At 28.8% G+C, this 14,966-nt stretch overlaps 2 protein-coding genes across 2 annotated transcripts; both read left to right on the top strand.

Annotated features, from left to right (window-relative positions):
- The first annotated feature begins 5,155 nt into the window (after positions 1–5,155).
- LOC137819575 (FCS-Like Zinc finger 17) lies at positions 5,156–6,112 on the top strand. The gene is made up of 2 exons (XM_068623465.2): positions 5,156–5,519; positions 5,769–6,112. The coding sequence occupies exons 1-2, from the start codon at positions 5,233–5,235 to the stop codon at positions 5,953–5,955; spliced, it is 474 nt and encodes a 157-aa protein (XP_068479566.1). The 5' UTR covers positions 5,156–5,232; the 3' UTR covers positions 5,956–6,112.
- A 7,768-nt stretch (positions 6,113–13,880) lies between these two features.
- Positions 13,881–14,958, top strand: LOC150024817 (E3 ubiquitin-protein ligase RSL1-like). The gene is made up of 2 exons (XM_090296178.1): positions 13,881–14,746; positions 14,883–14,958. The coding sequence occupies exons 1-2, from the start codon at positions 13,881–13,883 to the stop codon at positions 14,956–14,958; spliced, it is 942 nt and encodes a 313-aa protein (XP_090152304.1).
- Positions 14,959–14,966: the final 8 nt, after the last annotated feature.

Genomic DNA, 14,966 nt, shown 5'->3' on the forward strand with positions numbered 1-14,966 from the left:
GCCACAACATATTTGTTTGCTCATTATCCCCAATTGAAGATTATCCCCAATTGAAGACAAACAGTATGTGGTTAATATTAAAAGTCGTATTTTTAGACAAAGGTGCCTTATGAACTAACCTTGATTTCTAATCATAGATCTTGATGAAATTATGCTTCATTGACATTTTGAATCCCTTTTCCAGTAGTTGGCCTAAGCTGAGAAGATTATTCTTCATTGATGGCACGTATAGGACATCATTCATGCAATCAACTTTTCCATCTTTACAAGTGAATCTGACCTTGCTAATTCCTTCAGCAGAAATCATACTATTATATGCAAATTTCACATTGTTTTTGACATTAGAATCAAAATCAATAATATGATCGGAACAGCCTGTGTCTAAGTACCAACTTGAAGCATATTCCTCCTTATTTGTAGTGGTCATCAATAACACTTGATCTAAATAAGAATCTTCATCTTCTCGAGCTAGATGTGCTTCATCTTTTTTGGATGAATTTTTAGTGTTGTTACTGTGATCAGCTCCCCAACATTCTGTTGCAAAATGATCATACTTACCACAATTGTAATACTGCAGTTTTCTTTATCATGGAATTTATTGGATCCATGATCTTGACTCCCTCTTCTAGTAGCCAACTTCTGCCTTTGCATACTGTTTTGACTCTGGGTCTGATTGTTTGAACTAGGTCAGTCACTTGATTGATCTCCTCTGTCTCTACCAGTAATTTGAGCTTGGAAAACTTGTTATACTACTTTTTTCTTTACCTTTTATTAAAAGTAATCGTTGCTCATGTGCTTAAAGGGAATTTCGAAGTTCTTCTACTATCATTGCATCCAAATCCTTGGATTCTTCAATTGCCACAATAATGTGATTAAAGGCCGGAATCAAAGTTATAAGAATCTTCTCAACCACCTTTGAAACACGCAACTACTCATCACAACCTCGCATGGAATTTGCAATTGTTTGGATTTTACAAAATAATCTCACACTAATTCTTGAGTCATGGACAACAATTCAAATTTTCTTCTGAGTGATTGTAATCTCACCTTCTTAACCTACTAGTATTTCCATAGATTTGTTCCAGTATGTCCCAAATATGCTTAGCATATTCAGCTTTTGAGATCTTCTAGAAAAATGGCAGTTGAGACAGACTGATGCAATAACATTTGTGCCTTGCAGTCAATCTTTTTATTTTCTTTTAACTGCTTGTCAAACTTTTTCTTCTGCTCCTCAGATTCAAGCTTGGTTGAATCTTAAAACCCAATCTTGACAGCTTCTTCCAATTCTTAAAAACCAAGAATGTCTTTCATCTTTACAATCCAATCATCATAGTCCTTCCAATCAAACACCGGAAGACTACTTGGAACCACACTGAATGCAACCATGACAGCTATCACATGTAGCAGTCAACCTCCAACTCTTGGCTTGCAAAACAACAAATTCTCCTCTGCTCAATGTTCCATAAACAATTACCTCATTGCCAGGATAGCACACAAGTCCCCTCCCTATGCTCTTGGTACCACTCGGTTGGGAATTAATTTGATAATTGGAATTGAAACTGAGATCTCTTATTAGAAAAACTATACTGATACAATACAAACAATGTTATTTATAACTGTCAAAATTGTAATGAATTAAAACATTTTGATAACAAAAATATCTAGCTTTAAGTTTTGGATAGTTAGAATTAACAACCTAACTCTTTTATTTAGCTTATTTCAACCGCTAGGATCCAAGTTGAGATGAATTTAATCTAATTAACAAAATAAATTTTATTTAAATTTAATCTATTTTAAATGGATTTAAAAAATTCAAATAAATTTAATCTAATTAAAATAAATATAAATTTTAAATCCATGTAGATTGGAAATCCAATACATTGACCATCTAGTAAATAGTAAATTATCCCAATCAAACAATTTATAAAAAATTATAAATATGATTTCAACCATAGTAATCATAAATTCAGTTCTTAAATTACTTGCAACAAGGTTACACAAGTAAACACTAATGTTTTTAATCCCTTCGTTATCTTTTTAGTAACCAGGACAGGGAATTTATTATACAAATGATATAATTTTAAATCAGATCTATATTAAAATATTAATTTTATTTATAAACAATTTTCACCGAAGATATAAGAAAGAAATAAATTAAAAAAGTAAACATGAAAATTGGACATTAGAAAAATATTTTTTATATTTTAAAAATGTATTTTTATATAAATTTATAGTTGTATTTAATTAATTTAAGTGCACGATATAATTATGTTTATCGGTTAAAGAAATTACATTAAAGTTGGTTCAACTTAATTATTTTATAAAGAAAGAGGTAAAACACAAACCGCGTTTCAATCAATTTTTCGGCAGCATTTTTTTTATTATAGTAACTTGAATTTGTGCACGCCTTATGAATGCTTATATGAGATTATATGTTTTTACCACGTGACAATGAACACTTAATTCTCCCTAACTTTTTGGTCGGTTCCGTACTTTGACCTTTGGATTATTTTATTTATTGTTAAATAAGTTCTGTTCATGGTTGAAAATGTTTTAATATTTTAATATTTAATATCGCGTAAATATGTTAATTTTGATTTTATAATTTTATTGAATTAATAATGCTGGTGTATAATTATTTTAATATTTATAGATATATTTATATGTGATAGTGATAAAATTAATGTATTAATATTGTTAATTTAAAAGTATCTGTACGGGCGATATTGTTTGAGCCACGACCAACTGTATTAAAATACATTTAAGACATTCAGTAAATGGCAGCAGTGACAGTTATGGAAACTTTCTACAATCATAATCATGTCATGTCCCATCAAATTCGGGTAACACTCCCAAAAAATTAGTTAAGAATGATTTAGTATAAGATATTGATTTATTAAAGATATTCTTCAAATATAAATATACCTCCCTATCAAATATCAGTCATAATCATGTCTCATCAAATCCGGGTGACACTCTCGAGAAATTAGCTAAGACTGATTTAGTGAAAAATATTGATTTATTAAAGATATTCTTCAAATATACCAATATACCTTCATATAAATCAGGGAATCATGCTAAAAATCAGTTAACATTGATATTTGATAGTTTCGGTCCATAAATCCAAAGGCTAAACACTATAAATAAACCCTCTACCGAGTGTAAGATATGCTTTAATCAGTTTTCACTATACACCATTGATACAGAGTACTTATTTGATTGTCGAAATATCATTTTCAGGTCAAACCTGATCGAGCACCTGCAATTAAAGGGAGAGACTTGAAGTAAGGAACGAGGAGGTAACAAACACATCAACAATTGTACAATCCATTTTAGGTATTATCTAGACTCACTTTATCTATACGAGCATATGTAATGTTACATATAAAAAACACTACAAATAAAAATACAAAATTGCATTTTAGAAATACTAAAATTGGTTATTACGTTTACATGTAAAAGAACATTGTGTAATATACTCTATTGTGGATTCGAATTGATATTTCTTTGTTATTGAAATATTGAAATTGTTAGTAAAATAACTCATTAGGATAGGTTTGTTTTAACTTAATTTGAGGGTTGTCTCGATATTTTTAACTTTAGTTGATCTATAAGCAAGTTTAGGTTCAAAATAGTGTGAAACATGTTAGAATTTAGTTGTTTAGGTTATATTGCATTAAAAAAAGTTACGGATTTTAATTTATTAAAATTATGTAAAAAAAATAAGATTAAAATTGTTGACTAAAATTATATATTTTATATAACTTGTGTAAACAAATCAAGATTAAAACTGTAAGTTAAAATTTAATATATTAGTTAATGTTAGATATTTAATATAAAACAAGGAGAGTATAAGATATAAAAAATTTAATTTTTAAGTGAATTTTTAAAATTTTACAATTTTAAATAATCAAAATACTTTAATAATATATTAAAATTTAAAATTATTTAAAAAAATTCTATCTAATTTTTTAGAATAGTTTAAATTCTTTATAAAAAATAATTATTCTAGAAAAAACCCACAAAATATAAGAAATTACAGGAGTGTAAAAAATCAAAATAAGGGAATTTTAAATTAATTTTTATCACTACCATTAAAAATAAGAAAATAACTCTTTTGCTGCACACAAGATGCTCATTATATAGAATCGGTTCTAAATAAAAAATAACATAATAATAATAGTAAATAATGTACCCACTAACCCCTAAACAAAAATAAGAGGCTCTAAGAAATAAAAAACATAAACTAAACCTCATAACAAGTTCCTACATTTTTAAGAAACTAAATAACTCACTTAATACTTAGTAAAAAAAAAAAAATTGTAATGTAACTCCTCGTAAAAGTGAAACATGGTCTTAAAAAAAATTTTAAAAAAATCTCTGCAAAAATAGAAATTATAAGCTTCGTCTTCCATGAAAATCTTAAGAATTCAAAGTGATAAAATCGATGTAAAAAATATTTGATTTCTGTTTTCATTTACAAAACAAATATAATTTTCATACCTTAATACTCATAAGCCAGTTTTTTTATTTCCTTTTCAATTAGCAAAACAATGTTTTACCCCTTTAATAATTCAACCATGCAAATTAATGATAGGACCTTCAAATATTCCATGAATATATATGGCACATTCTGTTCATGAATATATACGGTAAGTGGCTATTGCCATTGTTACTTTTCCATCGGAAAGAATAAGAAATCTCTGCAACTGTGGTGTGGATCCAAAGTTTATGTGTGGAATCTGTGCTTAATTTTAACCAAACTTTATGTCATGTCTTCTTGGGTACCACAAGTTTCATGTGTGAATATTGCAAACCATTATTAAAAAGACAAATCTCTGTCAGCAATTCTCAACCGTGCCCCATGTGGGCCAAACAAAAGCAATAATACAAACACCAGAATTAGACACCAGCCATAATTTCACCACCTACTCTATTATTTTTTGCTCCCTCTTGTCCACTTTCTTGTTTTTTGACCTATGCAAAAGCATGCTGTAAAAGGCTGCAACAATCTCAGATAAAAATATTTGTATTCTAATGCAGTTATGCAACACGTGTTGTATAGGAGCACAACAGTTACACAGAGTAAAACATGAGTGATGCTGCAATGCCCTTTTTTGTGGGGGCATGGTTCCTTTAAATATCAACCATTCCTTCCTTTCAAGAACTCATCCACTTCCAATTTCTTTTCTACTCTATATTCCATTTCTCTTCTGTGTTTCCCCACTCACCATGCTTACAAAGTTCATAGTTAGCCCCTTTAAAGTGGAACACCAAGAAGGGAAGCATGCGATGAACAAAAGAAGAAAGCACGAGAGATCATTTGAGAGCACCAACATGGATGTTGGTTTGAGACTTCTCCCTCAAATCACCAGCTCAAAAACCACCTCAAATGTCCTCTTGAAATCTGCAATGAGAAAGCCAAACCAATCCATCCCTCAACAACACTTCTGCTTCCTTAAAACCTGCAATCTATGCAAGAAGCAGCTCAGTCCAGACAAAGATATTTACATGTACAGGTATACATATATACATATAAGAAAACCAAACCCTTGATTCTACTTACACATAATTGCTTAATCATGCTAAACTTAACATATCTTGAATAATTTATTATGTGTTAGATCTGTTTGAGGCTTTTATCTTCTAATCTCTTCACAACAACTGAAAAACCTAAAAGCAAACACCTTATACTTGAGTTAACTATCTCTATAAACATTGTGTTGTGTTGTGGTTTCTGATAGAAGTTGGATATGATGTTTGTGCAGGGGAGATCAAGGTTTCTGCAGTGTGGAGTGCCGAAACAGACAAATAGTTTTGGATGAGATGAGAGAATTGGAAAGCTCCACCAAGCAAATGGTAGCATCTTACAGACAATGCTGTAGTGAGGCACGTGAAGAGACTCGCCTTATACTCGAAGACCTTCGAATGCAGAGACTCAAATCTAGATTCTAATTTTTGTAGATTGCTTAGTAAGTATAGAGATACTTACATGTACTGTGTATGAAACATGTTATAAGTTCATCTTTGTTTTTGAGAATTCTGACAAAAGGATGTGACATGTTTAATATTTTTTAACTAGAATAATATTCTTATAGTTTATTTAGTTTTATCTTTGGAAGAAAAGTATTATTATTTAGTTTATCTTTGGACTATACTGAAATATTCTACTGTGTCGTCTACGTACCTTTGTTTCCTAGAGAGACCCTATGCAAAATAATAGATAAGGATAAGGTGATAGGGAAGATTTTAAATCCCGTCCTTCAATTTTCCCATAATTAGTATCTTATCTATCAACGAAAATATCTCCAATATAAAGAAACATTCTATATATTATATAATTATAAATTATATAATTTGATAATAAAGATTCATAAATATATGTTTTGTTTTTTTATTAGACATATATTTTTTTGACTAGTTCAAAATGATTTATTCTTTATTTTTATAATTATAATAAAATTTTATACAATAAATTTAAATTTATTAAAAAATAATATATTTTTTTAAAAAAATTATGTTAAAATTGTATTAGAATTATAAATAATTTAACAAATATTTTTAAATTGAATACTTTATCGTATAAGTGTCTTATAAATATCGATACCTGATATGTATACGGACAAGAACACAAATAAATGTGTCAGAGGAGATCTTATCACATGTAATATTGTCTCACAACGAAATTCTTTGAGAATTGCTGGACCAAGCTTTAAACACTGATATGGACTGCCATCAAGATATTTTGCTATATATATGTCAATAATTTTTTTATTGAAATTAGATTTCTCGTCCCAATTTAAACTAAACCTATATATACGAAGATGAGGTGTGGGATTATTTCAGTTTAATAAGATGTTTATAATTTTTATAAAAAACATTCAGATATTTTTATTTTTAAATAAGAGTGATGTATCACTTGGGTTTCATTCTATTCAAATGAGATGAGAAAGTGACAGAAGAAGAGGACGAGATATCTTTTAAGGGAAATGTTAAGAGATTTGACTAGATCCTTTTTTATGAATCACTAACCACTCCTTTTATTGTGTGAAAAAAATACTTTAAATACTTTTTTTTTCTTAATATATTGAAAAAAAAACTTTAACTAGATTCAAATTTTAAAGTAGATAATATTTGGGATGAGTTTTAGCTCAAAATAAAAGGAAAGAATTATAAATAACGAAAGAAAAAAAAAGTATTAAAGAAGAAAAAGGTTGGAAAAGTTGAAGAAAGAAACGATAGAGGAAATTGCATTTTAATTCAAAGATATGTGTTTGTTAATTGGAAAAATGTAGAGAACCAATACATGGTTTTTGCAATCGATATGAAAAAACGTATGTGATTTATTTTTTTATTTTCAAATTTTATTTGGCAAGTGTTAATATGGTACTCATTTAACTTCACATTGAATATAATAAATAGGTTTGTTAGTTGGTTAACATGTTATTATAGTGATTAATATGGGTTTGTGAATGATTAATATGATTTCTTCTATTTATTCGTCAATTATGTTATCTGTACTGGCTAATTAGATTGGGTGATTGGTTAAAATTATGTCTATAGTCGAATAACTATGTTAGATGGAGTAACCAATTTTGAATTTTGTGGATGGTTATTATTATAAAGTTTGTTATTAGTTTTATGTGTAGGGGTTCATTTGACTAAGTGGATGATTTAAATTGTAAGTTGTGTTAGTAGATTAATTCTTTGTTTTAATAATTAATAATTAATTTGGTATACGGTGGATTTTTTTTATCGATAAATAATAAATAAATTAATATAAAATACTTAAGAGATATTTCAATCCTATCACAAAGAGAAGATTCAATAAAGATGACCACTAACTAAATCTACAAGATCCAAGAGTACTACATATGTTTGTGTTTCAAAACTAACATAATGAGAGAAGTTCTTCCAAAATAAACTTTGTTCCACTAATAACTACATGAAGAATGAGCTGCTAAGAAGTTTTATTTCATATATACTTAGCTACCCTCACAATCTTATACAAAACAAATATATTTCATAGTACAAAAAACACAACAATATGAGATAAGTGTACAATAAACAATCATAATAAGACCATTAATATGTTTAAACTCCACAAAAAAACCTTATGAGACACTTTCACTTAAACCCATTTATAAGAATAATGTCCAAGCCCAATTCTGCGTACGAAATTAAATGGCACAAATTTGCAAAGATGACTGCAACACCAACATCTTGCACTCTAGTCCAGACCACCAGATCACATATTTCTAGTCATGTACTGTACCATGCATTACTAACAAAAAAAAAAATTCTTGTTCCTACAAGATCTAAGCCCTGCAGAACACTTCCTCTGATGATGTCTTGTGCTGTTCTTCTCGTCTTGTCGGTCTTTCGGTTGGTCTTCTTCCAGCTGGATCTTCGGCTTGGACACGATGGGGGGAGTACCTGCGAAGACACTTCGACGATCAAGTCAGACCGAGAGCTAAGTACCAGAAGAGTGGGGAGTGAATAGTTACCTTGGGTGATGTGCCTCTTCTGCTATTTATACTGCTCTAGGTGGGCTATGGCCGCTGTGGGCCTGCTTTAGGGTCCAAACGAAGGCCCAATTGTGCCTTAACCGTGCTTATCATTTAAGTTGGGTTGTTTATACCTAATTACGCGTTTAGCTTCGCCTGTTGTCGTCTAGTCGGCCTTTCGGCCATCTGGTAGTACAATTCCCAACCAGCTAAATGAACTATAGCTTAAAGGAATATACTTTATAATCAGTCATACATCCATAAAGCAACAATTCATTAAGAGATTTGATGCATAAAATTGGTTACATAAATCAATCACAAAAAGAGAAAAAAAAAAGTTGTTAATTTGCATTTCAACCACTGCCAAGATTTAAGTTGGACCATTTGCAAAATTTTCTCAGCATCACCAATCCCTTGTTTAAATACAACACAGTTTGTATGTTCCCATATTTGTCATATTATTGCAAACAATCATATCGGCCAATATTGATTCTTCATTTTACTCAACAAGCTAATGAAAATTGCTCAAAGTGATTAAAAATAATATTTTTTTGGACTCCCCAAATACTCACCTACCTAAAACAAGAGTTCCATACCTCCATAACCATGCCACAACCCAAAACTAAATTATTCTAGTACTTGTGAACAAAGTGGACACATAACACTAACTAAAAATACCCCTTTATTAATAACTAGTTTAGTGAAAAACTAACAAAGTAAGGTGTGTCCCATGTTTACCCTATTATTGAACATGAATATTTTGTTTAATGAACTATGTATTTGTTAACTGTTGTGGTGTGAATGGCTAATTGCGTTGAACACAAGTAACTTTTTAGTTACACAATTTAAGTAATTGAGTTAATTTGTAATGTTAGTTGTTTATGAGTGTTTAACAAGTGCATTTAAGGCATAAGAAGAACTTACAAAATTAATCAAAAGTTAGCCTTTGCAATTTCTAGAGCATTTTGAATATATTAAATTTGAATTGATTTTATTTCAAATATTTTTTTAAGATCCTATATCTAATATTTTGAACCAATATAAATATTATGCCTATTAAGAATGAAATTTTAAGTCTAACTCAACTTTATAAAATCGACTTATAATATAAGATTTGTATTCACCTATATACTATGAATTGTCGTTATCTCTCGTCTATTTTGTGTAAATTAGTTCTATGTTTTGTGTATATAAAAAGAAAAGGACTAAAATAACCCAAATATTTTATTATTTTTACAATTAAAATTAAAAAACATGGTAATATTGTCTTTCTAATTTGGGTTAGTCTTATATATTAAAATTAATATAGAGTTATAGTTTGTCAAACATCTCAAATCTCTTTTTTTTTTTTATTTAAAGACTTTTGAATGGATTTAAATAGAATAAATATATAGATTAATATAAAAATTAACACCTAATTGTCAACAATGAATAAATAAATTAAAAGGAAATATTTTAAGAGTATCCCAATCCTTATACATGGTTCATCTCCACATCTACAAACTACCGAAAAACAATAAACACAAAACAATAAACACAAAAGCTTACTCTAGCTTTAGAATAACATAATATAAAAGAAGTTGTTTCAGTTTGTGCTTACCTTCACAAATTCTAACTTGATAAGCTACTACCAGTCCAGTTTAAACTAGATATAGCAAAGCCAAATATGTAGCCTTAGGCTCCACACGAAAGCAACTATTATGCAGCAAAATGCTTGAATTATGCAGCTACTGTGCATCACAATTATCCCAAAAAGAAAAAGGGAGGCTCTAACATTCAATTTAGTTGTGATTTTGGTTTTCTTGCTACAACAATACGTTGCCACACATTCTGGAGCTAGTCATACCACATAGTGAATCACAACTTTAGACTACTTCGTGATCCTTTATGGAAATTACGGCTTTGCTCCACAACTTGTCCAAATGTTAAAACAAAGCCTTAGCAGAAAATGCAAATGGACAAATACTCTGTTCATAAGCTACACACCATTTGGACTAACATCAAACTCTAGAATAGCAATGCCTCTACTATGGCTTGTGAATCTTCTATTGTTCCATACAATCGTATGGACTAAGTGTGGGGCGGACGAAGTGACCCGCATAATCTGTATATCTTAAAAATCTAAAAATTTCGTTATGCACTCCTATAGTTTCTTCTTGCAGCCTTATATTCTCAACAATTATAAAATTATTCATTCCAAATTCTATAATATGGAATATAAATTTATATTATATGGATTGTGCAATCTGAAATATTGTATAATCCGAAACACAAATTTTAACTTCCATATTCTATAACCCAAGAAGTCTCTGAATTTCACATTCTGGAATTAAAGAAAAATCATTCAATGAAAAATGTGAAAGAGTAATTTGAGTATTTTTTGAAGTATGAGGTGCAAGAAAAAAGGCATGGAGGTGCAGGAAAAACTTCCCACAATCCCAATTCATAACACCTTCACAAATTTCGATAATAATTTTTTAATATTTAACAGTGCTTTTTTTTTTTGTCTTTTTGAGATGCATAGATTGTTTAAGTTTCAATACTTATCAAATGTTAAATGCAGTAACCAGACCTTCACAATTTTTATAATAAAATTTAAATATAGCATTATATATAAATTAAAAATTAGAATAGTAATCATGCATGTTTACACATATTACCTTAAAAAAGTGTATATATTTAATAAAATATTTTATTAGTCAAATTATTAGTACGATTAAAATTTAAATTTCAATACAAATTAAAACATCATCATAATTTTTTTTACCCATATCTTATTATGCATGTTGTGAGAATAATACGGTGACACTATTTACCTAAATTAATTTAATACTGTGAAACTATTTACTTAATTCATCTAACTAAGAAAAAAAATAATCTAATAAATAATTTTTTTTTTCATAATTTATATTTAAATATTTTTCATTAATTTTAAACAAAATAAATTCTTATATTGATTCGATAGCCAACCTTTACGCAGGACAATGTAATAAAATCAACTCACAATTTTCACTTAGGACAAATCAAGTACGAGACGAATCTATATGGAGTGACATATTGGCATCCCTAAACTAAAGTTAATTTATTTTTAATCAAATTTTGAGAGTCTTCTTTATTTTTGACATTATCATACCACAAAACAACGGTATAGCCATTTATAATAGCAAAAAAGGGCAGAACCATTTATAAAAGACAATCTTAGTAAAAACATAAATATTTATATTATACAAATTTATTGTTTGAAATCTACTATCCAATCCTTTCCTAAATACAATTTATCTTAAAACTACTTAATTAAATAACATTCTTTAATAATATACATAACATACACTATAAAAAAAATCATCAAATTACAATTAGTTTTAGAAATCAAAATAATTATTTACTATTGGACTAAATTAGAGATTATTTTAGATACTACAAAATTATTGCTAGCTAAAGTAGTTACTATTATTAATAAAAATTTATAAAGTAGTGGTTAAATTGGTATCTAACAATTAGCTACCAAGGTTTTTTTAACTAATAATATTCTAAATTAGCTAAAACGTTGATAGTTGATTTAGATACCAATTTAGAAACCATTTTATAATTTTTTATTAATAATAAAAATTATTTTAGATACAAATAATTATTTAGTCTCTGTACCGTCTCGAATTTAGCCGATCATATATCGATTAGTCTGACCTGTCAAGTGGCCCAAGGCCAATGTCACAATGATTTTTGGGACTATTATTATAAATCCCCACATAATTATGTCAGGGTAATAATATTAATTTGGATAAATATATTATGGGAATCAATCTTATTAATACACAATTAACGTGATTTTAATGCACAATATCCCGACCTCATCGCAGGTGGATTCCCTTCATTCTCTGAAAGCTGGATCACCGAAGCTTGAAGGGAGATCACAAGGAGCTCGTCCAGATTCCTACCGACCTCGAGCCAGTGAGAATAATCTCTAAAATAGTATTTAATTTTAATTAATATAGTGACTAATTTTTATTTTTTTTTATCTCTAAGGGTGTGTTTGGATTGGGGAAGAGAATTGAAGGAGTGAATTTGGAGTGATTTGAGAGGAAGAGGTTGTTTGGATTGTGGTATATTAGAGTAGATTTTTGAAAAAAGTTTATTGAATTTTGTGACTGACATAATGGTTATGTGGAAGTTTTTAATTTATTTAAAATGTGTAAATATAAGTTTATAAATCTATCCTTACTTTAAAAAATAAATGAATAAAAATAAATAAATAATTAATTTATATATTTATTTTTATAATTAATAATAATAATATTATTATATAAATAATTAGATTTATTTTTATTATTATTAATTATTATTATTTATTCTTTATAATTATTTTTATTATTTGTTATAATTGTTATTTCATAAATTTATTATTTATTATAATTATTATTTCATATATTTATTATTTTAATAATTATTATTATTATTTTTTAAATTATATTTATTTTAATTTAATATAAATATTAATAAATTAATAATAAAAAAATATAAATGTATATATAATAAAATATATTTATATGATTTGCTTTCTTTGCAAATCACACAAATTTTGTCTCAATTCCTGTTTTTAAATAATTTTTTATTTATTGAATTGTGTTCATCGCCATTATTTTCTCACAAGAATTTATCGTGGAAAATAAACAGAGCATTAATTTGATTATATTGTAGTGATATAATCAAATGAGTTTTATTAACTACAATAGGAGGAGAAAAACTTACATTAGTGACTTAGGATCGGAGGGAGAGATCAAAACTTCAAAAGAAAATTGATAAGGGGTGAAAAAAAAAGAGAGAAAACACAATTACAGGACAATATTGGTTACTATTGTAATTAATTGTGGGTAGTTATATATAAGAACAAAAATATACTTTGAGATAATTTTTTGTGTGTATATTTGACTATTTTAATAATAATAAATATTATTAAAATACATTTATTACTATTTTTATTCAGTAATTTAGAACATAATCGTAACCAATATGTATGTTAAAGCTTTTTTTTTAAAAAGTTTCTTTAAATAATCCCTTATTATGATTTTTAACAATTATGGATGAATATTTAAACGGATATCAATCAATGCTTTACAGTAATTTACGACGTTTAGTAGCATTCAAACTGATGTAAATTCCAACGTTGGCCTTTTGCATTCCATTGGTTGAAATTCGTGCAACATTCAAAACAAAACGGTTAACCTTTTGCATTCTCTATGCTTACATCTCTTCTACTTCTCTTTCTGCAGATCTCTTATGAGTGCATATATCACACAGAATACTAACTTTTCCTTGTGAATAACAACTTTATGTGAGGAAATGTACGGAACTTCATCTGCATCTTCATCTAGGAAAATGGAGGGAACTTCATCTGCATCTTCTTCTAAGAATTTTCCCTCTACTGCACAAGATCATCATTTTGTTGACGATTTCTACTTTTCAGCACTTCTTGATGCTGAAGAAATATTTCCAATTTCAGATGAGAAATATGCTGAAGAGCTACAACTGCAAGAAGCCCTATATTCCTCCACCACGTCTAGGGTTGTAAAGGAAGTTATTCAGATGGATGTGGATGTGGATGTGGATGTAGATGTAGATGAAGAAGATGAGGGTGACCTAGTTTTGAGAACCCTAAAGGGGAAACAGAAAGAGACCGGTGAAACTTCTCATACACGTACCTACTGTGGAATTTGCATGGATGCCAAGAGTGGAGAAGAAATGTTCAGGAACCAAAACTGTTCTCACCTTTATTGTGATGATTGCATTGGAAGACATGTTGCTGCAAAGATTCAGGAAAGTATACTGATGGTGAAATGTCCTGAACCAAAATGCAGAGAGTTTATAGAGCCTCACCACTGTCGTTCCATTATCCCTAAAGAAGTGTTTGATAGATGGGAAGATGCTCTTTGTGAAATTGTGGTGCTTGGATCAGAAAAATTTTATTGTCCTTTTGAGGATTGTTCAGCAATGATGATATGTGATGCAGATGAAGATATAACTGTTTCTGAGTGTCCACATTGCAACAGACTGTTTTGTGCACAGTGCAAGGTTTCATGGCATTCAGGATTAGACTGCAGGGAGTTTAACAACTTGAAGCAGGATGAGAGAGGGAGAGAAGATCTGCAGGTGCTGGATCTTGCTAAGAACAAAAGTTGGAGAAGATGTCCAAAATGCATATTCTATGTGGAAAAAACTGAAGGATGTTCACATATTTCTTGCAGGTTGTTTATATTTTTTTATGCATCCATGAACCATACTTTGATGTGTTATTTTAAATCAATTGTTCTTGAGAGTGATGATTTCAAAATGTTTATCTTTTTGTTTGGTCCTTTTCTAAAAAACCTGTTGATTTTGCAGATGTGGTCAGGAATTTTGTTATGTCTGTGGATCCTCTTGGTCTACAGACCATGTATGTCAAGTGAACAACTCTTAGCAAATTTT

Source organism: Phaseolus vulgaris, chromosome 10, assembly GCF_051622355.1.
Source record: "Phaseolus vulgaris cultivar YP4 chromosome 10, ASM5162235v1, whole genome shotgun sequence".
Taxonomy (NCBI): domain Eukaryota; kingdom Viridiplantae; phylum Streptophyta; class Magnoliopsida; order Fabales; family Fabaceae; genus Phaseolus; species Phaseolus vulgaris.